Genomic DNA, 19761 nt, shown 5'->3' on the forward strand with positions numbered 1-19761 from the left:
GGTTCTTCAACGCCAAACTCATCCAACCATGTCTTTATGGACCTTGCTTTGTGCAGCACTATACAGACAAAAGTTTTGGGACAAACTTCTTGATCATTGAAATCAGGGTTTGGGATAGCCCCAGTGAAGGGAAATCTTAATGCTTCAGCATACCAAGACATTTTGAAAAATGCTATGCTTCCAACATTGTGGGAAACGTTTAGGGAAGGCCCTTTTCTATTCCAGCATGACTGTGCCCCAATGCACAAAGCAAGGTCCATAAAGATATAGTTGGATGAGTTTGGTGAGGAAGAACTTGACTGGCTCGTACAGAGCCCTGACCTTAACCCCATCGAACACCTTTGGGATGAACTGGAACAGAGGAGCCAGGCCTTCTCGTCCAACATCAGTCCCTGATCTCACAAACAGGCAAAAAATCCGTTCCATGTCATTGCACCCCAACTTTGGATTTATTAATATGTATTTCCAATGCTGGTATTTTAACTCTTTGCATTCACACATTTTAGCACCATCATTTTTTCAAAGTTTGCAGTAGTATTTTTTGTGTGTATTTTTCACACACACAATGCACTTTAGGTATGATTTTACAGGTCCTGATATTTGTCACATAACACCCCAGTATATGTCAGCAAAATCTTCTGAGTACAGTGACATGCATGGGTTTGTCGGGTTTTTGGGGGGCTAAAAGGCCACATTTGGGGCATGTGCATTTTTCAAATTGGGAATTAGACATGTGGTCATCCTTCCCCGGTGTTGATTGGGACATTATTGAACCCGGCCAATTCAATTTACCCTTACGTTTTTTTTAAAGTAGACACCCCACGAGCATTTAACAGTATTTTAACTCTTTCCATGCAAGAAGTGTTTTAAGCTAAAGCGCTAATTTTAGGACTTGCTCATAAAAATATTTATATATATATATATATATATTTATTTAATTTTTTTGCCCTTTTTTACTTTATTTATTTTTTGGAACTTGAAGGTTCCCCTGATGGTGACATCAGTGGGATTTTATTTTTACATTTTACTATTTTTGTTTCAAACTATTTTTTTTTTTAATTTATTTATTTTACTAATCACATTGAGATTAGAAAGCTGGGCTCCAGTGACTTGCATTGTTGAATGCAGTACCTGTATTCAACCTGCAAGTGGAGCCAGATTCTAAGGAGGGTCTGAGATCTGTTTTCAACTCCATTTGTTTTTTTTAAAGGATGCCGCCATCTTGCGAGTGGCAAAATCACTCTCCAGAGCGGTCACAGCGCATTCTGGGGTGGGAGTTCGGTGTCGCTGAATGCTTTGGGGAGGGGCCAGACATCGCAGTGTTGCTGAATGCCTCAATGCTCACACACACACACACGTACCAGCAAATGCTCTGAAAAATGCCCCTCATTTTATAATCGAGGTAGTCTTCTAGTCAGACCTCAAATAGGGCCATGATGCTTACCAGTGCTTTGGTCGCACAGTGCGCGAGCAGCGTCTCTTGTACCGGCCAGGAGAACAGGAACCCAGCAGAGTTACATGAATGCACGTCACGTGCCTCTGCTCCCCTCCTTCTTACTCGGGGGGCGGGACACGAGAAGTTGCAGAAGAAGCCGGGCCCCTGCAGAAGTCTGCGAGTGAGAGATCTGCAGTTCAGGCAAGGCGTGGGGGAGGGTTTATGAGCAAGTATGCGTGAATAAGGGAATGAATGAGTATTTAAATGTTTGTGAATGAGTGTGCATGAAAGCATGGATGGGGTTAAGAAAAATTCCCCCATTGGACCAACACAGTTACACTGCACATATCTCACACACACATACCCACTATTATTTGGGAGAATATGGTGCATTTTTACTGTGGAAATTTAAAGATATAGCACCCCAAATATCAGCCCAGTACTTGGTAAATGCCATTTTCCAACATTGTACATGTGGTTAAAAAAAAATTCCCCATTGGACCAACACAGTTACACTGCACATATCTCACACACACATACCCACTATTATTTGTGAGGATATGGTGTATTTTTACTGTGGAAATTTAAAGATATGGTGCCCCAAATATCAGCCCAGTAGATAGTAAATGTGATTTTTCAACATTCTACATGGGGTTAAAAAAAATTCCCCCAATGAACCAATACAGTTACACTGCACATATCTCACACATACCCAACTATTATTTGTCAGAATATGGTGCATTTTTACTGTGGAAATTTAAAGATATAGCACCCCAAATATCAGCCCAGTACTTGGTAAATGTAATTTTCCAACATTGTACATGCGTTTCCAGGGCTGGCCTCAGGTGTTCAGGCCAAAGGTCGTTAACAGACCGTTTTTGCGTGACGGCCCTGAACCATCAAAGGTCGCTAAGGGGTTACATAGTTACATAGGCTGAAAAAAAGACATGCGCCCATCAAGTTCAGCCTTTCCTATATCTGTTAATTTGTTGCTTTTGATCCAAAAGGCAAAAAAACCCAGTTTGGCTCTTTCCAATTTTGCACTAACCAGGGGAAAAAATTCCTTCTTGACCCCAAAATGGCAGATTTCTCCTTGGATCAATAAGCCGTTTGCCCATAATTAAAGATTATATCCCTGAATATTATGTTTTTCCAAGTACCCATGCAGTTGCGGTTTAAACGTCTGTACTGACTCCGAAAAAACTACCTCTGCAGGCACATAATATTGGCTCCGAATATATTTATATAATGCTATCATATACCATCTGAGGCGCCGGTTTTAACAGATTTAAATTTGTTAACCTTTCTTCATCACTATAGTGCTCCATTCCTTTTATAGCCTGCCTCTGCACCCTTTCTAGTGCTATATCCTTCTTTAGAATAGGTGCCCAAAATTGCACAGCATATTCAAGGTGCGGCCTTTCCAGTGATTTATAGAGGCAAAATAATATTTTTTAACCCGTGAATTGATGCCCCTTTTTATACACAACAGTACCTTACTGGCCTTATCAACTGCTGACTGACATTGCACATTGTTGCCTAGTTTGTTGTCTAGGCAACAATTCCCAAATCCTTCTCATTTGTCGTTACTCCTAATTCACTACTGTTTAGGGTGTAGGTTGCTTGTGCATTCACTAGCCCGAAGTGCATAACTTTACATTTATCTACATTGAATTTCAACTGCCATTTGTGTGCCCAGTCCCACAGTCTATCTAGATCCCTCTGCAGCACTGTAATATCCCGCTCGCACTGTATTACTTTACCCAGTTTAGTGTCATCTGCAAACACAGAAACATAACTTTCCACGCCTATTGCCAGGTCATTTATAAATATGTTGATTAAAATTGGTCCCAGAACAGAACCCTGAGGGACACCACTTACCACTTTTGAACAGCTTGAAATTTAACATTTATAACAACTCTCTGTACTCTATCTCCAAGCCAATGTTCTACCCAAGAACAAGAATTTGCATCTAGACCAATTTCCTTCAGTTTTAATACTAACCTATTGTGTGGAACCGTGTCAAACACCTTGGCAAAATCCAAGTAGATTACATCCACTGCCACACCCTGATCTACACTTCTACTTACTTCTTTGTAGAATGTAATTACATTAGTTTGACAGGACCTATGTTTCATAAAACCATACTGATTTGTGCTAATAATACTGCTCTTCCTAATGAATTCTTGAATATTATCCCTAAACAGCCCTTGAAATACTTTATCAACCGAGAAGTTAAGCTCACAGGTCTATTTAATACACATACCTGTTAATAAACTTTTGTATATTTGTTTGAGAACTCTACTTAATTCATTCAAAATTGTTATCATTATATGATTATTAGCACGTTTGCAGTTTTTATACACCTTTTGCTAATCTAAAGAAAAAGCTTCTGATGGCATGACCACTGATTTGAAACTGTCTGATAGCTTGACTATGAGTTGTGGTTTGTACCCAATAAAAATCTTCTGTAACCATAACAATGTGCAGGTTGTCTAGTTCAAATGATAACATCGAGTATTCTTTCACTCTCCAATATCCCCAAATTAGGATCGAGACCCCCTGGCGCAGCATCTCTGACAGACATCGCTCCTACACTAACGCATCTCCCACGGAGTTCTACACACAAGAGACTAAACATATCCTGCAATCTCTATTAGCGACATAATGCCATTTTGTCGGAGCCAATACGCAGACATTGGGCCACCCAGTATTCTTATCCGAAGTGTGACTATTTTCCTCTATAACCTACTCAGGAAACACGTTTAAAAACTATTCTGGAATGCCAGGGCTTCCTATCCAGCGGCGCAATGCGCGCCAAAATCCTGTTACACAGTAGGCGTCGCATAGAAGTGACGTAATTGAACATCAGCAAGCTACTCTGCGTAGCACCTTATTTTTGAATGCTGAGGCGGGTTCGCAGTTTCGAACTGTTGCAGGCGGGAGCGGGATTTGTGAGCTGCTGTTTCTGCTCTGCTTTTTAGGCAGAAAATAAAATACTATTTAGTAGAAGCGATAACGGTGATAATATAAGTACATATTCCCCGAACCCGCACAATGACGGGAGAGAAGAGTCTACAGATAAAAGAGGCTTTTGACTTGTCTCAGAAGCCGCATCAGAACCATGCAAAGCTGGTGTCTTCTCTGAGAGCCACCTATGATAAGGTGGGTGATAGAGCGGGGGTTTGGTAAAAATGTCCACCTCTGGCTGCTTTTATTAAATAATTACATAAAGGGGGGAGGGTCAGGTACGTGTATTAAATGTTATACACGCGTGTGCATGTATTTGTACACACAACACAACGTTTTGGAGAATATTCTGGATCCAATACCGGATCGTGATGAAATCCATAGCCAACAATGGAGGACCAAGCAAAAAATAAAAAAATACATTTTATCTGCACCGATTGCCTGTTTTTAATCTCAATTCCTCCATTCATAATCTGCAAATTGCTGTTTAATTCCTTCCAGTTTTGAAAGCTTTATATACACACAATCACTTATATATTGTGTTATGTAATACACAGCTTTTTAGCTTCTGCATACATTCCATGTTTTGTTACAAAAATATACTATATATATTTAATTAGATCAAATATTAACAGTTTGGACATGGATATTAACAAGAAATAGAGAAAATCGATGAGGATCTGCTTGCGATAGATTTGGGTTTATCGTAAAATTGTTGAGTATCCTGCTGCTGATGTTTTGTTGGTGATTGTTTCCAATGGTCCAGCATAATAGAAAGAAAACCTAAAAAATTTTGTTTTGTAAAAAATGTCTATTTTCTGATCTGAGTGCTTTGTTTTTTGTTTGTGTGTTTGTTTGTTTTTTATAGCTGGAGGATAAATCTATCTTTCTGGAGGAGTTTATTCACTACCTTAAGTACCCTCTAATTGTCTACAGAAGAGAGCCTTCAGTGGAAAGAGTTATGGATTTTGTAGCAAAGTTTGTGGCGTCTTTTCATAACTGTGAAAACGAAGAGGAGGATGAGACTGATGAGGAAAACTCTCCAGTGAATTACTTGTTTAATTTCCTGCTGCAGGTATTTGCTTTATGTGAACAGATCGGCTAAAGCAAGGGTGTCCAACCTGCGGCCCCTTAGCTGAAAGAGCATTATGGGAGATGTAGTCCTGCAGCAGCTGGAGGGCCGCAGGTTGGACACCCCTGGGCTAAAGTAACACACGTAGTGAATTATCTTGCTAAAGCTGAAATGATCCTGCCCCACGTGAACAGATTCAAAAATGTCCGGTGAATCAAATACTGCCGCGTTTCCATAATTTTCAATTTGTGTTTCTGTGAAATAAAATGTATAAGATTCTAAACTTCTAAAACATAATTAACGTATGACTGTTATTGAATAAGGGGCACATCTGCTTTTTCCCAAATTCTGTACATGAAATAAGCCTATGTAATGGTGTTTAGAAAGTAAAATAAGCAATATATGTGTATGCTGTGGGGGCAGCCATCTAAACATCCCATTCCAAGGAACTGTCCTTTGTAATGTTATGTCGCCTGTTTCTTGCAGCTTTTGTAAATGTAAGAAGATGTAGTGCGTAAAGCAAGTTGATCAGATAATTCTGACACTGCCACAGGCTGCCACCTTTAGGCAAACGTTTAAACTGATTATCGGTATATCCAATTCAGACAGCCTAGTTATGACAGCACTTGGAAAAAAGATGTTAAATCTGCCTTGGTGGTGTAATGAGATTGTTTGTTTGTTTTTACAGTGCATTAACCTTGAAGTATTTTCTCTTCTAGTCACATACCGCTAATAGCATGGCTGTGAGGTTCAGAGTTTGTCAGCTCATTAATAAGCTTTTGGTGAATCTACCAGAAAACGCTCAGATCGATGATGACTTGTTCGATAGGATTCATGACGCAATGCTCATCCGCTTGAAGGACAGAGTTCCAAACGTGCGAATTCAGGCGGTTTTGGCCCTTGCCAGACTTCAGGACCCCAGTGATGTCAACTGTCCAGTTTCAAACTGTAAGATAAGTTGCTCCTGTTTTTCCACCGCATTCTAATTACTACTGTTTTGCCGCTTTCAAACAAACAAAAAAAAATACATTGACGTTTCATTCCGAGAGTCAGTCGCGCAATTCGTGTTCTGGTATAGTGCTGACTCGCCAATTTACAGGATTGGGTTTGACTTGTGATCAAAATGTGACATGCATTGCTACATGTGCCCCACAGGATAACCAGATTTGATTTTTATCCCTCCCCCCTGTATGGTAAAATTTCCCATCGTATTGCTGTGATTTTTTTTCTTTTCATAACAAATTAGATTTATATAAAATGACTGTAGCACTGCTACAGTCTGCTGTTTATTTCCACCCTTCATGCTTTTGGTTTAATGCCAACTTTTAGAAAAAAAATTCTAACCTTGGTGGGCAGCCATTTAATTACTTCATATAGTGTAAAAATAAGACGCTGATGATGTCTGTAAAGGATTGATTAGTCCAAACAAAATGAAAATACATATGCATCTGATCTTCTTCAGTTTTATAGCAAGCGATCTGGAAATGGACTAATTTGTGTTGCTCCTGTACTTAACTCAAAAGAAAATTAGATCTATCTAGTGCTAGTTCTCAAAATACTGTCTTGTTCAGTGTGATATCTGGATAACTAAGGTCAGTAGTATGAGGATATGTTGTGGCTTAAATTGAGACCAGTTGCTATGGAAACAAGAGATGAATGCTTTACATTATACATAGCTTGAAAGTGTCTGTAATCAAATTACAAAGAATTTAACAGCTTCACACTGAAACATAGACCCCGAGATGGGAAAATTGCATGTTCTTATTTAGGAGCCAAGCTGAAATGTTCTTTGTCGTTCTGTGGAAAGTGGACGGTGTGGCTTTCACGTCAGAGGGCTGTTGGTAGATTTGCCCATAAATACATCCGTTTTTGACCTACATCTCCAATAATTCACATGTGTCTACATCTATCTAGAACAAACGGTTTACTTTATGATGTGTCTGAGTAATCCGTTCACCTAAATATAGTTTATGTTACGTTGGGTGCTTTGAATACGAACCATACAATTAAAGTTATCAGTAACTGTTGTAGAGCCGACTTGCATTTATTTCATTTGGTAATTGGCAGTCTGAGATTTTTGTACTCCTGGCATGTGACGCTGTGTGCGAGAGGTTTAAGCCGTGGCAACTGTACAGGGACACCTAGTGTCAAAACCTGGTTGTGACAAAATCATAATACTGGTTTGAACTGTATCCTTCCTAGTGGATTGTAAATATTGTGAGCTGAAGCTTCTCCTGCTCATCCTTGCAGAAATCTTCTGGGATCTGTTGCACACTCCTTATACCAAAGTGATTTCATCTTGCTGTTTCTCCCACGTTAATAAATCTACTCCTTGACCATCACTCAAAAGCTATAGCCAAGCCAAACAGTCAATGTGCATGACCCCTAACTAGGCGATGAACTGTAATTATTGAATGTTTACGAGACGATTGGAAAAAGCAACAGAAAAATAAACGACGAAAAAACCTTACAGTGTAAATGCCAGCTATGTGAACCTTTTGTTTTCTCTGTTCTAGAGGCAATCATTGTGTTTACACGTGTGCGCATATAACATTTTGATTGGTTTTTGGGGTTTTATCAATTTTGTGATTCATTTGCAAGTCAAATCAAAGTTTCCGTGTTATCTTTTATTTTTTTAAAGCTTACATGCACTTGCTAGAAAACGATTCAAATGCCGAGGTTCGTAGAGCTGCGTTATCCTGTATCGCTCCTTCAGCACACACCCTGCCAAAAATTGTAGGTCGCACTATGGATGTGAAGGAACTTGTGAGAAAGCTAGCGTACCAGGTAATTCTGGAGTGGAGTAGGGCTTAAAAACGTTACACTGACTATGATATCATAATAATCTTAAAAAGTAACCTATGGAGTAGTAATTGATTTATTTTCAGGTTTTGTCAGAAAAAGTTCACATTAAAGCTTTGTCCATTGCCCAGAGAGTGAAGCTTTTGCAACAAGGACTTAATGACCGATCAGGTAAATGCTCTTCGTCTATCTGCTCTAGCAAATTAAAGTTCATTATAAGAGATTTCTTATGGCTGAGGATGTTGCATACGACATGGTGATAAATGTCACATATACAGGATGCTGTCTCTGCTCACTAGAAGTTACTTGTAAATGAGTTGAGATAAATATATCTCCTATCATTATTGAACTGTATGCAGGGCCAGAAAATGCCACCTTTCAGGAGAAATTTATCAATGTTTGGCCTTCATAAAGTATGGTTGGTGAATTGAAATGTTTTTTTGCTTCTGTTCAGCTTTCTCACCCTAAACAATTGGATGCTGTTTATCGAATAAATAGTGGCAAGGGAAAAAACATTAGTTTAATGACAATGTTAGCTGTGAAACTGAATCAGTTTTTGTGTAGGATAAACCTACTATGTTTGGCCTCATTGGTAGTGCCTGATGGCTAGCTGTACTTGAGCATATAGCAGAACTGCATATGAACCTACTGCCAATGTAGCTCCATGGCTCCTAGGTACACTGAAGCCAACCATCGCCCTAGCCGTGCACACACTATGCAATCCCGTATGGCCTGGGGGTGCATTGTAGACGGTTTTCTCGTGTGAGCCCAATTAAAGTTAAGATTTTTCACCTTACACACAGTCACTGCTTTTAAGAAAGGAGTATTGATGATAAATCTGTATTGGCAGCCAAATATTTGTTACATATAATAAAAACAAAGTTTAATTTTACAGAGGCGGTAAAAGAAATCATGCAGAAGAAACTTCTTCAGGCTTGGCTGAGATATACCGAAGGGGATGTCTTAGAACTGCTTCACCGTCTGGATGTAGAAAACTCTCCAGAGGTTGCCGTGTCTGCACTGAATGCGATGTTCTCTTTATCTCCTGTCGATGAGCTTGTTCAAAACTGCAAAAATATTGACGACAGGTAGACCCACAAGTCAAAATATTTTGTGCGAGTGCTAATACAATTTCAAGTAAATATTGCATGTTTCTTGATGGAACAGTAAATTACATCTGTATAGTAAGAGAGTAATTTTTCATTTGACGTTTCTCACTCAAGAAGTGCTCTTTACCTCTAGCAAAGAAAGTTAATTGCTCTAATGAAGGACTTATGTAAAATATTTTTTGTTCCGCCAGTGTGCTGGAGGTCTTTTCTAGCAATAAAGTCTATTGTAATATCTATGTGTCGTCTTTTGAATGTTCTAGAAAACTGATCCCAGTGGAGACTCTAACGCCAGAAAATGTTCTTTATTGGAAAGCTCTTTGTGAATACTTGAAATCCAAAGGAGATGAGGGAGATGCAGCGCTAGAGCAAATTTTACCAGAGCCAGCTGTTTATGCTGAGTATCTGTCAAGGTAAGATTTGTGATTTTGATTCCTACAACTCGATGTATAATTATACAATCCTGTAGATTGTAAGCTTGTTTGAGCAGGGCACGCCTCACCTGTTATGTAAGTTAAATTGTTATGTTATACACTACTTATTTCCTGTCTACCCACTGTACAGCGCTACGGAATTTGATGACCCTATATAAAACAATAAATACATAATCTATTTTATATGCCGTAAACTATATTTTTTGTAATTCTTACACCTTTAACAGCTGCAGTAATGTGCAGTAATTGAGGGAAACCTGGAACATTTTACCATTCATCCTTTAATATGCTTTGTGTACAGTTAACTCTGTTCTAAATAGGTTAGAACACATCGCTAACATTTGTGAATTATACGATTGTCAAAAGAAATACCTACTTATGCCTTAAATCTGCTTACAATTTTCTGCTGTGTGTATTTTTCTTCAGTTACCTTCAGAGCCTTCCTGTTCTTACAGAAGAAGAGAGAGCTGATATTACTAAAATTGAAGACTTGATGACAAAAGAATTCATAGGCCAGCAGCTGATTTATATAATAGGCTGCCTGGATACCAGTGAAGAGGGAGGCAGGTAGGTCACAGTACTTTTTGTTACTTGCCTTTACCTTTGCTATAGAAACCATCCCACACATTCATTATCTTTTTTTTTTTTTTTTTTTTTTTTTTTTTTATAACCACCTAGAAACAAAAGTGGTGACATATCAGTTGCTAAAAGAAACGTACTTCATTTAAAGGAATAGTTTTAGATTATTTAAACTTGAAGATGATCAGCAAGTCTTCGTTGCCTTTGTCCTTAATACAGCTGTATGTGTTTGTGTGATATATTTAAATGTAACGGTGAAGTGTATATATATAATCATCAAAATCATCCAGTAGAGCATTTGTGAGGTCAGGCACTGATGTTGGAAGCATAGCATTGTCCAAAATGTTTTGGTATGTCCTGTTCAGCAATTTGGGGAAGGACCTTGTCTATTCCAGCATGACTGTGCCCCATTGCACAAAGCAAGGTCCAGAAAGACATGGTTGGATGACTTTGGGAAGAACTTGACCAACCGCACAGAGCCCTAAACTCAACCCCAACACCTTTGGGATGAACTGGAACGGAGATTACCCCTGACCTCACAAATGCTCCACTGGCTGAATGGGTGAAAATTCCCACGGAGACGCTCCAAAATCTTGTGGAAAGCCTTCCCAGATATAGGGGGAGGGAGAACACAACTTTAATATTAATGTCTATGTATTTAGAATGTGATGTCATATAAGTCCCTCTTGGTTTAATAGCCAGGCGTCTCAATACTTTTGTCCATATAGTGGTATGTATTAGAGGGCCACCTTGAGATTATACACATGGGCGTCTGTTAATCAAATGTGAGATCTGATTGGGAGCAGGAGATTTGTGGTTTCAACATCTTATGAAGGACCAACCTCAGTGAGCTTCTGCAGGAAGTGCTTGTTTGGCTCTGTATAATGTTTAGTTTAAAACAGCGAGATTTCAGAGTCTCCTCATCCATTGAACTATAAAATATCAAGGGACAACTCAACCTTTATCAGTGCAGAAACAGGGCATTTGTGGTCCTTTATAATAGTGAAATGAGGTAGTCAAAACCTAATTCTACTAAAATCTGGTACCTACGCTTGGCACAAGAATTGCTTTTTTTAATGTAAGACTCACACAAAACCAGTGATTTTAAATTCTTAAGATTTGTATGGATTTATTTTCCACCAGAGGCCACTGGATTCTGCTTTGTTGAGGGAGATAGTCTATAACGCTTAAACCAAATATCCCCAAAACTGAAATAAAAAGGTATATTTTAGCTACCCTGTTGGCTTTGAGTGTCATCTAGGCAATTTATGAAAACATTTCAACATTGAAGTGAATGGGTAATGGGAAGAGCATAATATGTTTTAATCATCTGTTTCATATGGACACCTTTTTTGTTAACGTATTGATTTTTTGCTTCAATTGCAGAAAGCGGCTTATTGCTGTTCTCCAGGAGATCCTTGCTTTGCCTAATACTCCGCCATCTCTAATATCATCCCTAGTGGAATTGTTGCTTGTGATTCTCAGAGATGATGATCACAGAACTCAAACAGTATGTAACCTAATGTGTTGAAATACTAGACCGTTACCAACTATGTAGATGTTTGGCCTTTAGGCATTTTTGCATGGAATTATTTAGGAAACAATTTGCAAAGATATGGCCGTACCTGTGAAATAAATTTAGACTGTGTGGTTATTTTCCCTGTAAAATTTTAATCTGTAAAACGTACAATATGCCTTTTTAATGTTTGGAACAAAACAGGTAGCAGAAATTATCTCTGAGCTTCGAGAGCCAATTGTCACCGTGGAAAATCCTACGGACCTTGCAGCATCTAGGAAGCTACAGTTAAAGGTAAAGGGTTTTATTTAAATGTCTTCCTATGTTCCGGTGTTGCCGCATGACTATATGTCTTATCGATTATCTTCTTTTAAGGGATAGTCCTCTTCAGTGCAGTAACGTGTACAGTAACCTTTTAAAAGCTAGAATACATGCATGTACTAAATCACTCAGTCTGTGCTACCTACCAGACGGTGGGCAGAAGCTGTGTTTGAGTGAACCACTTGTATTGCATGGCATCTGCTGGGTAACTACTGTTAGCTTCACTGTTATGGTGTAAAAAATGGTCATTACTAAGCGGCTTATTGCTATTCCTCAGAAGATTCTTGAAACTTTCCAGCCAAATCATTTTTTGTGAATAAATTATTTCTCGTGGTGGTTTACAATTTTACATACAATTTGCTGGATCTCCTAATATTTTCCCCTTTGTTAATACATGTTGGCCGTTCTGGTGGTACAATATACAGTTTTTTTTTTCTGTAAACTTAACTAAATCCCCTAACGTATCCCTTAAAAATATTAGGCATTTTAGGGGATAAATAGAACAGATGTTAGAGTGGTCTGATTCTTCTAACAGTCTTATTGTCCGTTTCAGCTTGCTGATGTAAAAGTGCAACTTATTGAAACCAAACAAGCATTAGAAGACAGCATAAATCTGCAAGATTTTAATCGTGCATCTGAGTTGAAGGAAAAAGTGGCAGAGCTGGAACGTCTGAAAACACAGCTGACCAAAGAAGCTGAACAGCCAGAAATCAAAGAAATGCGAGTGGAGAAGGTGGAACTTTTTTTTTCTTTTTTTTTTTTTTTTTTTTCCCCTCCTTCTTGTGCTCTTTATTGCAAATCACATTAATTCATGCTCTTGATTGACATGTCTTTTTTAAATTTTAGAATGACCCAGAAACACTCCTTAAATGTCTGATTATGTGCAATGAACTTTTGAAGCACATCTCTCTTTCCAAAGGTCTAGGAGGGACATTGAATGAAATTACAGAATCCTTGGTGAGCTCTCATTTCTTTGCACACCCCCTCCCCTATTTTTCAAACAAATTAGATAGAAACTTCCATTAAAGGTACTTTCCATGTAAGCAAGAATCTCTGACAGATGAGCAGCACACACTTTACATGAATAGAGCATCGTGTTCATTCAGATTCGTAAATGGGGGGTTTCAGGGGACTGCCTCAGATGCAAGACTGTTCCCTAAACCAGGAACTGTCAGGTAGTGGTTTGCACCAGGGCGCACACCGTTACTTCATGACGTTCCATGCCATCATGATATGTTTTTTTGGGCTACTTTTTTCATGATGGCATGGAATGCCAGTGAGGTGGATCCACTGAGGTATAAAAAAAAATATCCTGGCACTAAAACAATTACTACACTATTGCATATTTTTATTTTTCCTCTGGTAGGGTTTAGAAAACAGACCGGCCCACTTTATTAATTATTGTCCTAAGTTTAAATATGAATTGCTATTAAACTATATTCTCCAAGTGTATTTTTATGTTTGCGACTTCTCATGTCCGTTTATACTGGTTCAAATTCTAGACGTATTCCTCTCGAACTAATTATTGGGGTTTTATGTTTCTGTCAAATATTTATGTGCGGTGTTATAGTTAACAATGTCCTCAACAGATCCTCCCAGGAATAACTAATGTTCATCCATCCGTAAGAAATATGGCTGTGTTATGCATTGGATGCTGTGCTTTACAGAACAAGGATTTTGCTAGACAACACCTTCCTTTACTCCTGCAAGTAAGTGTTGCCGCGTCTATATTATGTTACTATGTGTTTAACCCCCTTAGAGACCAACTTGTGAGTTGGAGAGACAGTGTGGTGTTTTTTGCATTACATTAGCAAAAAAATAAACTTTTGGTGGTTAGTAGGGAATTTGTTATTGTGGAATTTGCTGGTTAGGAAGAGAGAAAAATAAACATTTATTTTAAGAAGTGTACCACTGAAGAGGCATATGGTATTTTGGGGGTAGATCCTGATGCCCCAAGTACTGAGCCTGACCCTTCTATGGAATGGATCCTTGCAGCAGGCTCGTTGCCAGATATTTTCCTTTCTGCTGCCAACCCCAGCATTCATCTTGATAACTCCAGTTTAAGCCCATATCGGTTTTATGGCACTGTCATAAAGGTCATCAGTGAACAAAAAAAGCTCTTTTTTTGTCTAAACACAGTGACCTGTGATACCTTAAGACGAAACCACTAAGAGTTTCCAAAAAAAAAACTTGCTGATACCAAGCTGTTGGTGGTAAAATGTAGGCACAAGACACGTGTTTGGTTGACTGCCATGCATAATGACATTTCTTATTTCTTTACGGCGTAAACCTTGAAGTCCAGCTCCAGTAAATTGGGGATATTTTAGTGCAAGATGATCCTGGTCCTTCAGTATCTCTAGGAAATCCTGAGAGAATTGGGGATGCAGATTTTATTTGCCTCCAACCTCCACAAAACAAAAGCACAGAAGCGGTGCAGTGTGCTATGGAAAAGCATACCGGAAGGACACAACCTTTTACTCCCCTGATAAGCCTAGTGTGTGCATTGGCAGCTCTTTTCGGAAGTACAACACAGTTGTCAATTATGGAAAATTGAATATTCATTTTATGTATTTCTTTTCTGGAATCGTGTGGTTAATGTTATATTTTGCAGCTTATGATTTGCTATTAAGGGTCAATTCAATTACCACTATAAAATATATTAGCTGAACATAATTTGAGGTAGTAATTTTGGAGTTTAATTTGTGGTATCTAAACAGACTTGCAGAAGCAAATCAGCATGCAGGTTTTTTTTTTTACACAGCCATTTTCAAGGCAATGGGACTCTGCTTAGCCACTGTTAGAGCCCAAGTGACCAAATGAAAGTCACAAAGAACAGCTTCCTTACTCCTGATTCCACCTTCAGGAGCACTGGACAAACATGGAATTCATGAGTACTAAGGTGGAGATAATTTCTCTCAAACATTTTGCCATCTTTATGTGTTTATGGTTCATGTTAATTTTTTTCTATAGATATCTCAGCTTGATGAAGTTAAAGTGAGAACAAGTGCCTTGAATGCTGTCTTCGACATGCTTCTGCTGTTTGGCTTAGAAATTTTAAAGGCAAAGCGAGAAAATACAGATGATTCCCAATGCAAATCAGATGAAGACACAAATGATGAATCTGAGCACCAGGAACAAAATACATCCGATGAAAGCAAAACTAGTGAAGAAGTAAAAGAAGAACTTTCTACTGTTAATGGCATCTTGCAACTATTTTCAAGCTTCTTGGATAGCGAGGTATTTGAACTTATAAACATACTTATTAATACACATTTGATGTGATCAATGTAGCCTTATAAACCCACCATTCAGAAACAGGCTTTGTTACTGTGTTTTATGAAGACTGCGCTGGCATTTCAATGTCTGGTCTTTGCAGGTTTCAGAAATCAGAACAGAGACGGCAGAAGGCTTGGCTAAACTCATGTTCTCTGGAAGACTAATAAGTGCCAAGCTGCTTTCACGACTAATTTTGCTTTGGTATAATCCTGTGACTGAAGAGGACACAAAACTTCGGCATTGTCTGGGGGTTTTCTTCCCCATATTTGCTTATTCTTGCCGGTATGTGATATAAAATGTATCTCTGACTACAATATTGGTTTTTTTTTTAACTTATAACGTAATCCTGTTTTAAACTAGTGCCAAGATTAACAAGGGAACCTTTAAATATTATTAATAGAATAATGTTTCTTTCCGTAGAGCAAATCAGGAATGTTTTGAGGAGTCCTTCCTTCCCACCCTGAATACTCTGTTTAATGCCCCGGCTTCCTCACCTTTAGCAGACGTTGATGTTGCTAATGTTGCAGAATTACTGGTGGATCTGACTAGGCCAAGTGGATTAACTACAAAGAATAAAGTTTTGCAGGACAATCAAGTATGTGTAAAATACTTAACTTTTTCCTTTATTTGAAGAATGAATCTACAGCGTTGACTTGATGAATCAAATAATGCAATAACTAATTTTACATGGTATATACTATAGTATAATGTAATTAATATTGTTAAAAATTTTTGTGCTTCAGGGTCCCTCATTGCATGACAGCTTGGCAATTAAAATTTGCAATGAAATAATAAAAGATCCTACTTCTCCGGATGCTCGTATATATGCTAAATGTTTAAGCTCTTTAGAGCTCCTTCCAGAATATGGGGAAGACCTTCTACTTCCACTCCTGGATACAATTTTGGAGGTATGTTTTGTTTTGGGGGTTTGCCAGTGTTTTTTTTTTTCCTTAAAGTTTTGTAATTTATGCACTAGTTAAATTAAATCAATTTAAAATAAAAAACACATTTTTGTTTTTGTAGGTTATGTACCAGCATGGTTGATTGTACTACCTGTCTCAGAACACGATTTAGCACACTGTTTCAGAAATATACACCAATCAGTCATAACATTATGACCACTCACAAGTGACGTGAATAACACTGATAATCTTATCATGACACCTGTCAGGGGGGGATATTAGGCAGCGTTGAACATTTCATCCTCAAAGTTGATGTTAGAAGCAGGAAAAATGGGCAAGACTGCAGCTCTTGTGGGTTGTTCACGGTCTGCAGTGGTCAGCACCTATCAGGTGGTCCAAGGAAGGAAAAGCGATGAAAGGCGACCAACGTTCATTGGTGCACAAGGCTGGCCCGTGTGATCAAATCCAACAGACGCGCTACTGTAGCTTAATGCTGGTTCTGATAGAAAGGTGTCAGAACACACAGTGCATCGCAGTTTGTTGCGTATGGGGCGATGTAGCCACAGACCAGTCAGGGTGCCCACGCTGACCCCCTGCCCATTGCCGAAAGCCCATGCAATGGGCATGCGAGCTTAAGAACTGGACCACAGAGCAATGAAAGAAGGTGGCCTGGTCTGAGGAATCACATTTTCTTTTACATCACGTGGATGGCCGGCTGCGTGTGCATCCCTTACTTGGAGAACACACGACACCAGGATGAATCCATGGAGCCCCCCACAACGCGACTTAAAGGATCTGCTGCTAATGTCTTGGTGCGGATACCACAACACCCCTTTAGAGGTCTAGTGGAGCCCATGCCTAGATGGGTTAAGGCTGTTTTGGCAGCAAAAGGAGACCTATACAATATTAGGCAGGTGGTCATAATTTTATGGCTGATCTGTATAAATATGAATTCAAGAGAAATAATGTGAATCGTTTATTTCCTGTATGTTTTTCATTTTGAAGGATGTGACAGACAAGGTCTGTGAAAGAGCAATAGAAAAGGTAAAAATGCAGTTTAAAAAATCCCAGAATTCAAGAGAGGAGAGTGAGGTATCCCAAGAAACAGGCCATGCTGCCGAGCAGGAAGACGAAGGTATTTGAAATTCTGATTTCTTTTAATAGAGGTAAACTGATTTATGGCACGTTTCTAGGGGTAAGTTAACTGTTCTTTTACTGCTAGGAAAACATAAAGATGAAACCGAGGTGTTTGAACAAAACATTGAGAACGCCAAGCCGAAGCCTGGGAAGGGGAAATCCAATGCAGGTATGAACTCCTAGCATAATATTTATGATTCATGACTACACGATTCAGCACAGACTGGCTATACGTTCATACTATATATGCTTAAATTTTGAGTCATTTATAAATGTTACAGGGACAAAGTGCCATAACATCCCCATTTATGGTACTTTGGCATGTTCTATATACCTTTTTATTATTATATGCTCACTCTTGGGAAACTGTAAGTATGAAATTGCATACAAGAACAGACACCCTTGCTACAGATCTCTCCTCGAGGAATCTGCTGATTCTGACACCTCTAGCCGCAGCTGTTGGCTTTAAACCAAATATTGCAAAATCAATCAATGATAAGAGAAGATAAAACGCACACAACCACAAGCAATTTAATGTGTTAAAACACATTACGTTAGTCCGTTTTATTACCTCCATTGAATGTGCTTAATGGAGAGCTCTACACACATTTCAACGATATTATATTCTTTTAACAAATATTTCTTATATGCTGATCCAGGCCATTTGAAATTTCTACCAGTATTTTATTTCCTCCCATGCATTTACATTCAGTTTACATTTTAGCACTTAATTATTGTTTTGCTCAAATAACATTTACCATATATTTTACTGCTAGGAAAATCAAAAGATGAACCTAATTTTTTTTTAAATATCAGAATTCAGATAAAATAAAACAGAAGCCAGGGAAAGGGAAAACCAATGCAGATACACGCTTGACCTTGTAGCCCAGGATATCAGAGACATGACTGCCTTTATCTTATTCACGTGTTTAAAAGTTACGGGTGGTTTGCTCAGTTTGAGTTGGATTGTCGGATGTGTCTGTATCACAGATGCCAAGGATATGGGTGATTGTGTGACACAATGTCATGTTTTGAAAGCAACTCATCTTTCAGATATTCCGCTATGATAGGTAATATGCTTTTGGTATATCATCTGCCGTTTCTAGGTCATCCAACGCACTTTGCGTTCTCATCACAGACAGGCAGAGATGTTAGGAATGTTATTTATAAAAGCCATTTCAAGTGGAAATGTTTTTATCAACTTAAAACAGGCAATGGAATCTACAGCCTATGTTTTTACATTTCAAACTTTGCGGTCGAATTGCTCATAAATCCCACCCGTGTGTATTGGAAACCTTTATGAGAGAGACAAAGTTATAGCTCGTTGTATTTTCAGTCCCCTATAGAGATGCATTATAAAATGATCCACGCATAGTACGCTGTAATCCAGTTTGTGTGTGTCCATCATCTAATCTGGAAAAACAATTTGGATTCAAATGATTACAGGTCGCAGGAAAGGGTCTACCACCACAAACAGACGAAAGGCCAGTAAAACGTCACAGCTGGAATCTGGAAGGTAAGCCACAAAATGATTTTGCGCTAGCAAGACTGTAAGCAGCATTGTATAGAGGGCTGAGTTAATGAAGTCAAAGGTTTGCTACAGACTGGCATAGTAAAATAAACTTGTGCATTTTTATTTCAGCCACACAATTGTTCACCATGAAAGATACAGCTTATAAAATTAGTCTTGTGTTTGTCTAATTGTTTGGTTATTAAGGGTAAAAAACTGAATGTTTACTAGTGTATGCTTTTGTATCTCTGGATGAAAAATGGCCTACACCATTTCAGTAACAATGTGTGACAGTAACACTCGCAGTCGCCAGAAAGATAACTAGGGTGCTATATCCTACCAGCAGGTTCCTTATTCTGAAGCGAATATAAGCAAGGAGACGCATGCTTAAACTCTTAATTTTCCTCATGTTTTTAGTGACAAACCTGAAGACCCTACACCTGTCAATACAAGACCGCCAAGAAGAGCAAAAACAGCCGCCATGGAGAAAACCAAAATGAATCTTTCAAAGCTTCTTAATGAAGAAGTCAATTAATAAAAATATTTCTCATACTAATTGTAAAAAAGCCTTTTTTATCATTTTGTCTTTTATATATAAAATAAAAGAATTTCATATGCTTGATGACTACGCCACAAAACTGCATCTATGTTACTATATAAATATGCAAATAAGGCTAACAATTATCACCTTTGCCTCTATA

At 38.5% G+C, this 19761-nt stretch overlaps 1 protein-coding gene across 1 annotated transcript; it reads left to right on the plus strand.

Moving 5' to 3' along the window:
- Positions 1 to 4331: 4331 nt before the first annotated feature.
- NCAPG (non-SMC condensin I complex subunit G) lies at positions 4332 to 19612 on the plus strand. Its single transcript, XM_053458321.1, has 21 exons — positions 4332 to 4600; positions 5274 to 5480; positions 6197 to 6425; positions 8119 to 8264; positions 8366 to 8450; positions 9175 to 9367; positions 9649 to 9798; positions 10246 to 10386; positions 11785 to 11908; positions 12119 to 12208; positions 12789 to 12968; positions 13082 to 13192; positions 13825 to 13944; positions 15206 to 15472; positions 15612 to 15793; positions 15932 to 16106; positions 16255 to 16419; positions 17419 to 17548; positions 17636 to 17719; positions 18997 to 19066; positions 19478 to 19612. Exons 1-21 carry the CDS (start codon positions 4493 to 4495, stop codon positions 19593 to 19595), a joined length of 3075 nt encoding a protein of 1024 aa, XP_053314296.1. The 5' UTR covers positions 4332 to 4492; the 3' UTR covers positions 19596 to 19612.
- The last annotated feature ends 149 nt before the right edge of the window (positions 19613 to 19761 follow it).

Source organism: Spea bombifrons, chromosome 1 (assembly GCF_027358695.1).
Source record: "Spea bombifrons isolate aSpeBom1 chromosome 1, aSpeBom1.2.pri, whole genome shotgun sequence".
Classification (NCBI taxonomy): domain Eukaryota; kingdom Metazoa; phylum Chordata; class Amphibia; order Anura; family Pelobatidae; genus Spea; species Spea bombifrons.

Bases quoted from the DNA above. Each gene is read 5' to 3' on its own strand.
- NCAPG (XM_053458321.1), top strand. From the start codon at position 4,493: ATGACGGGAGAGAAGAGTCTACAGATAAAAGAGGCTTTTGACTTGTCT. The intron at 12,209-12,788 runs GTAAAGGGTTTT...TGTCCGTTTCAG, and splicing joins CTAGGAAGCTACAGTTAAAG to CTTGCTGATGTAAAAGTGCA. The intron at 13,945-15,205 runs GTAAGTGTTGCC...TTTTTTCTATAG, and splicing joins ACCTTCCTTTACTCCTGCAA to ATATCTCAGCTTGATGAAGT.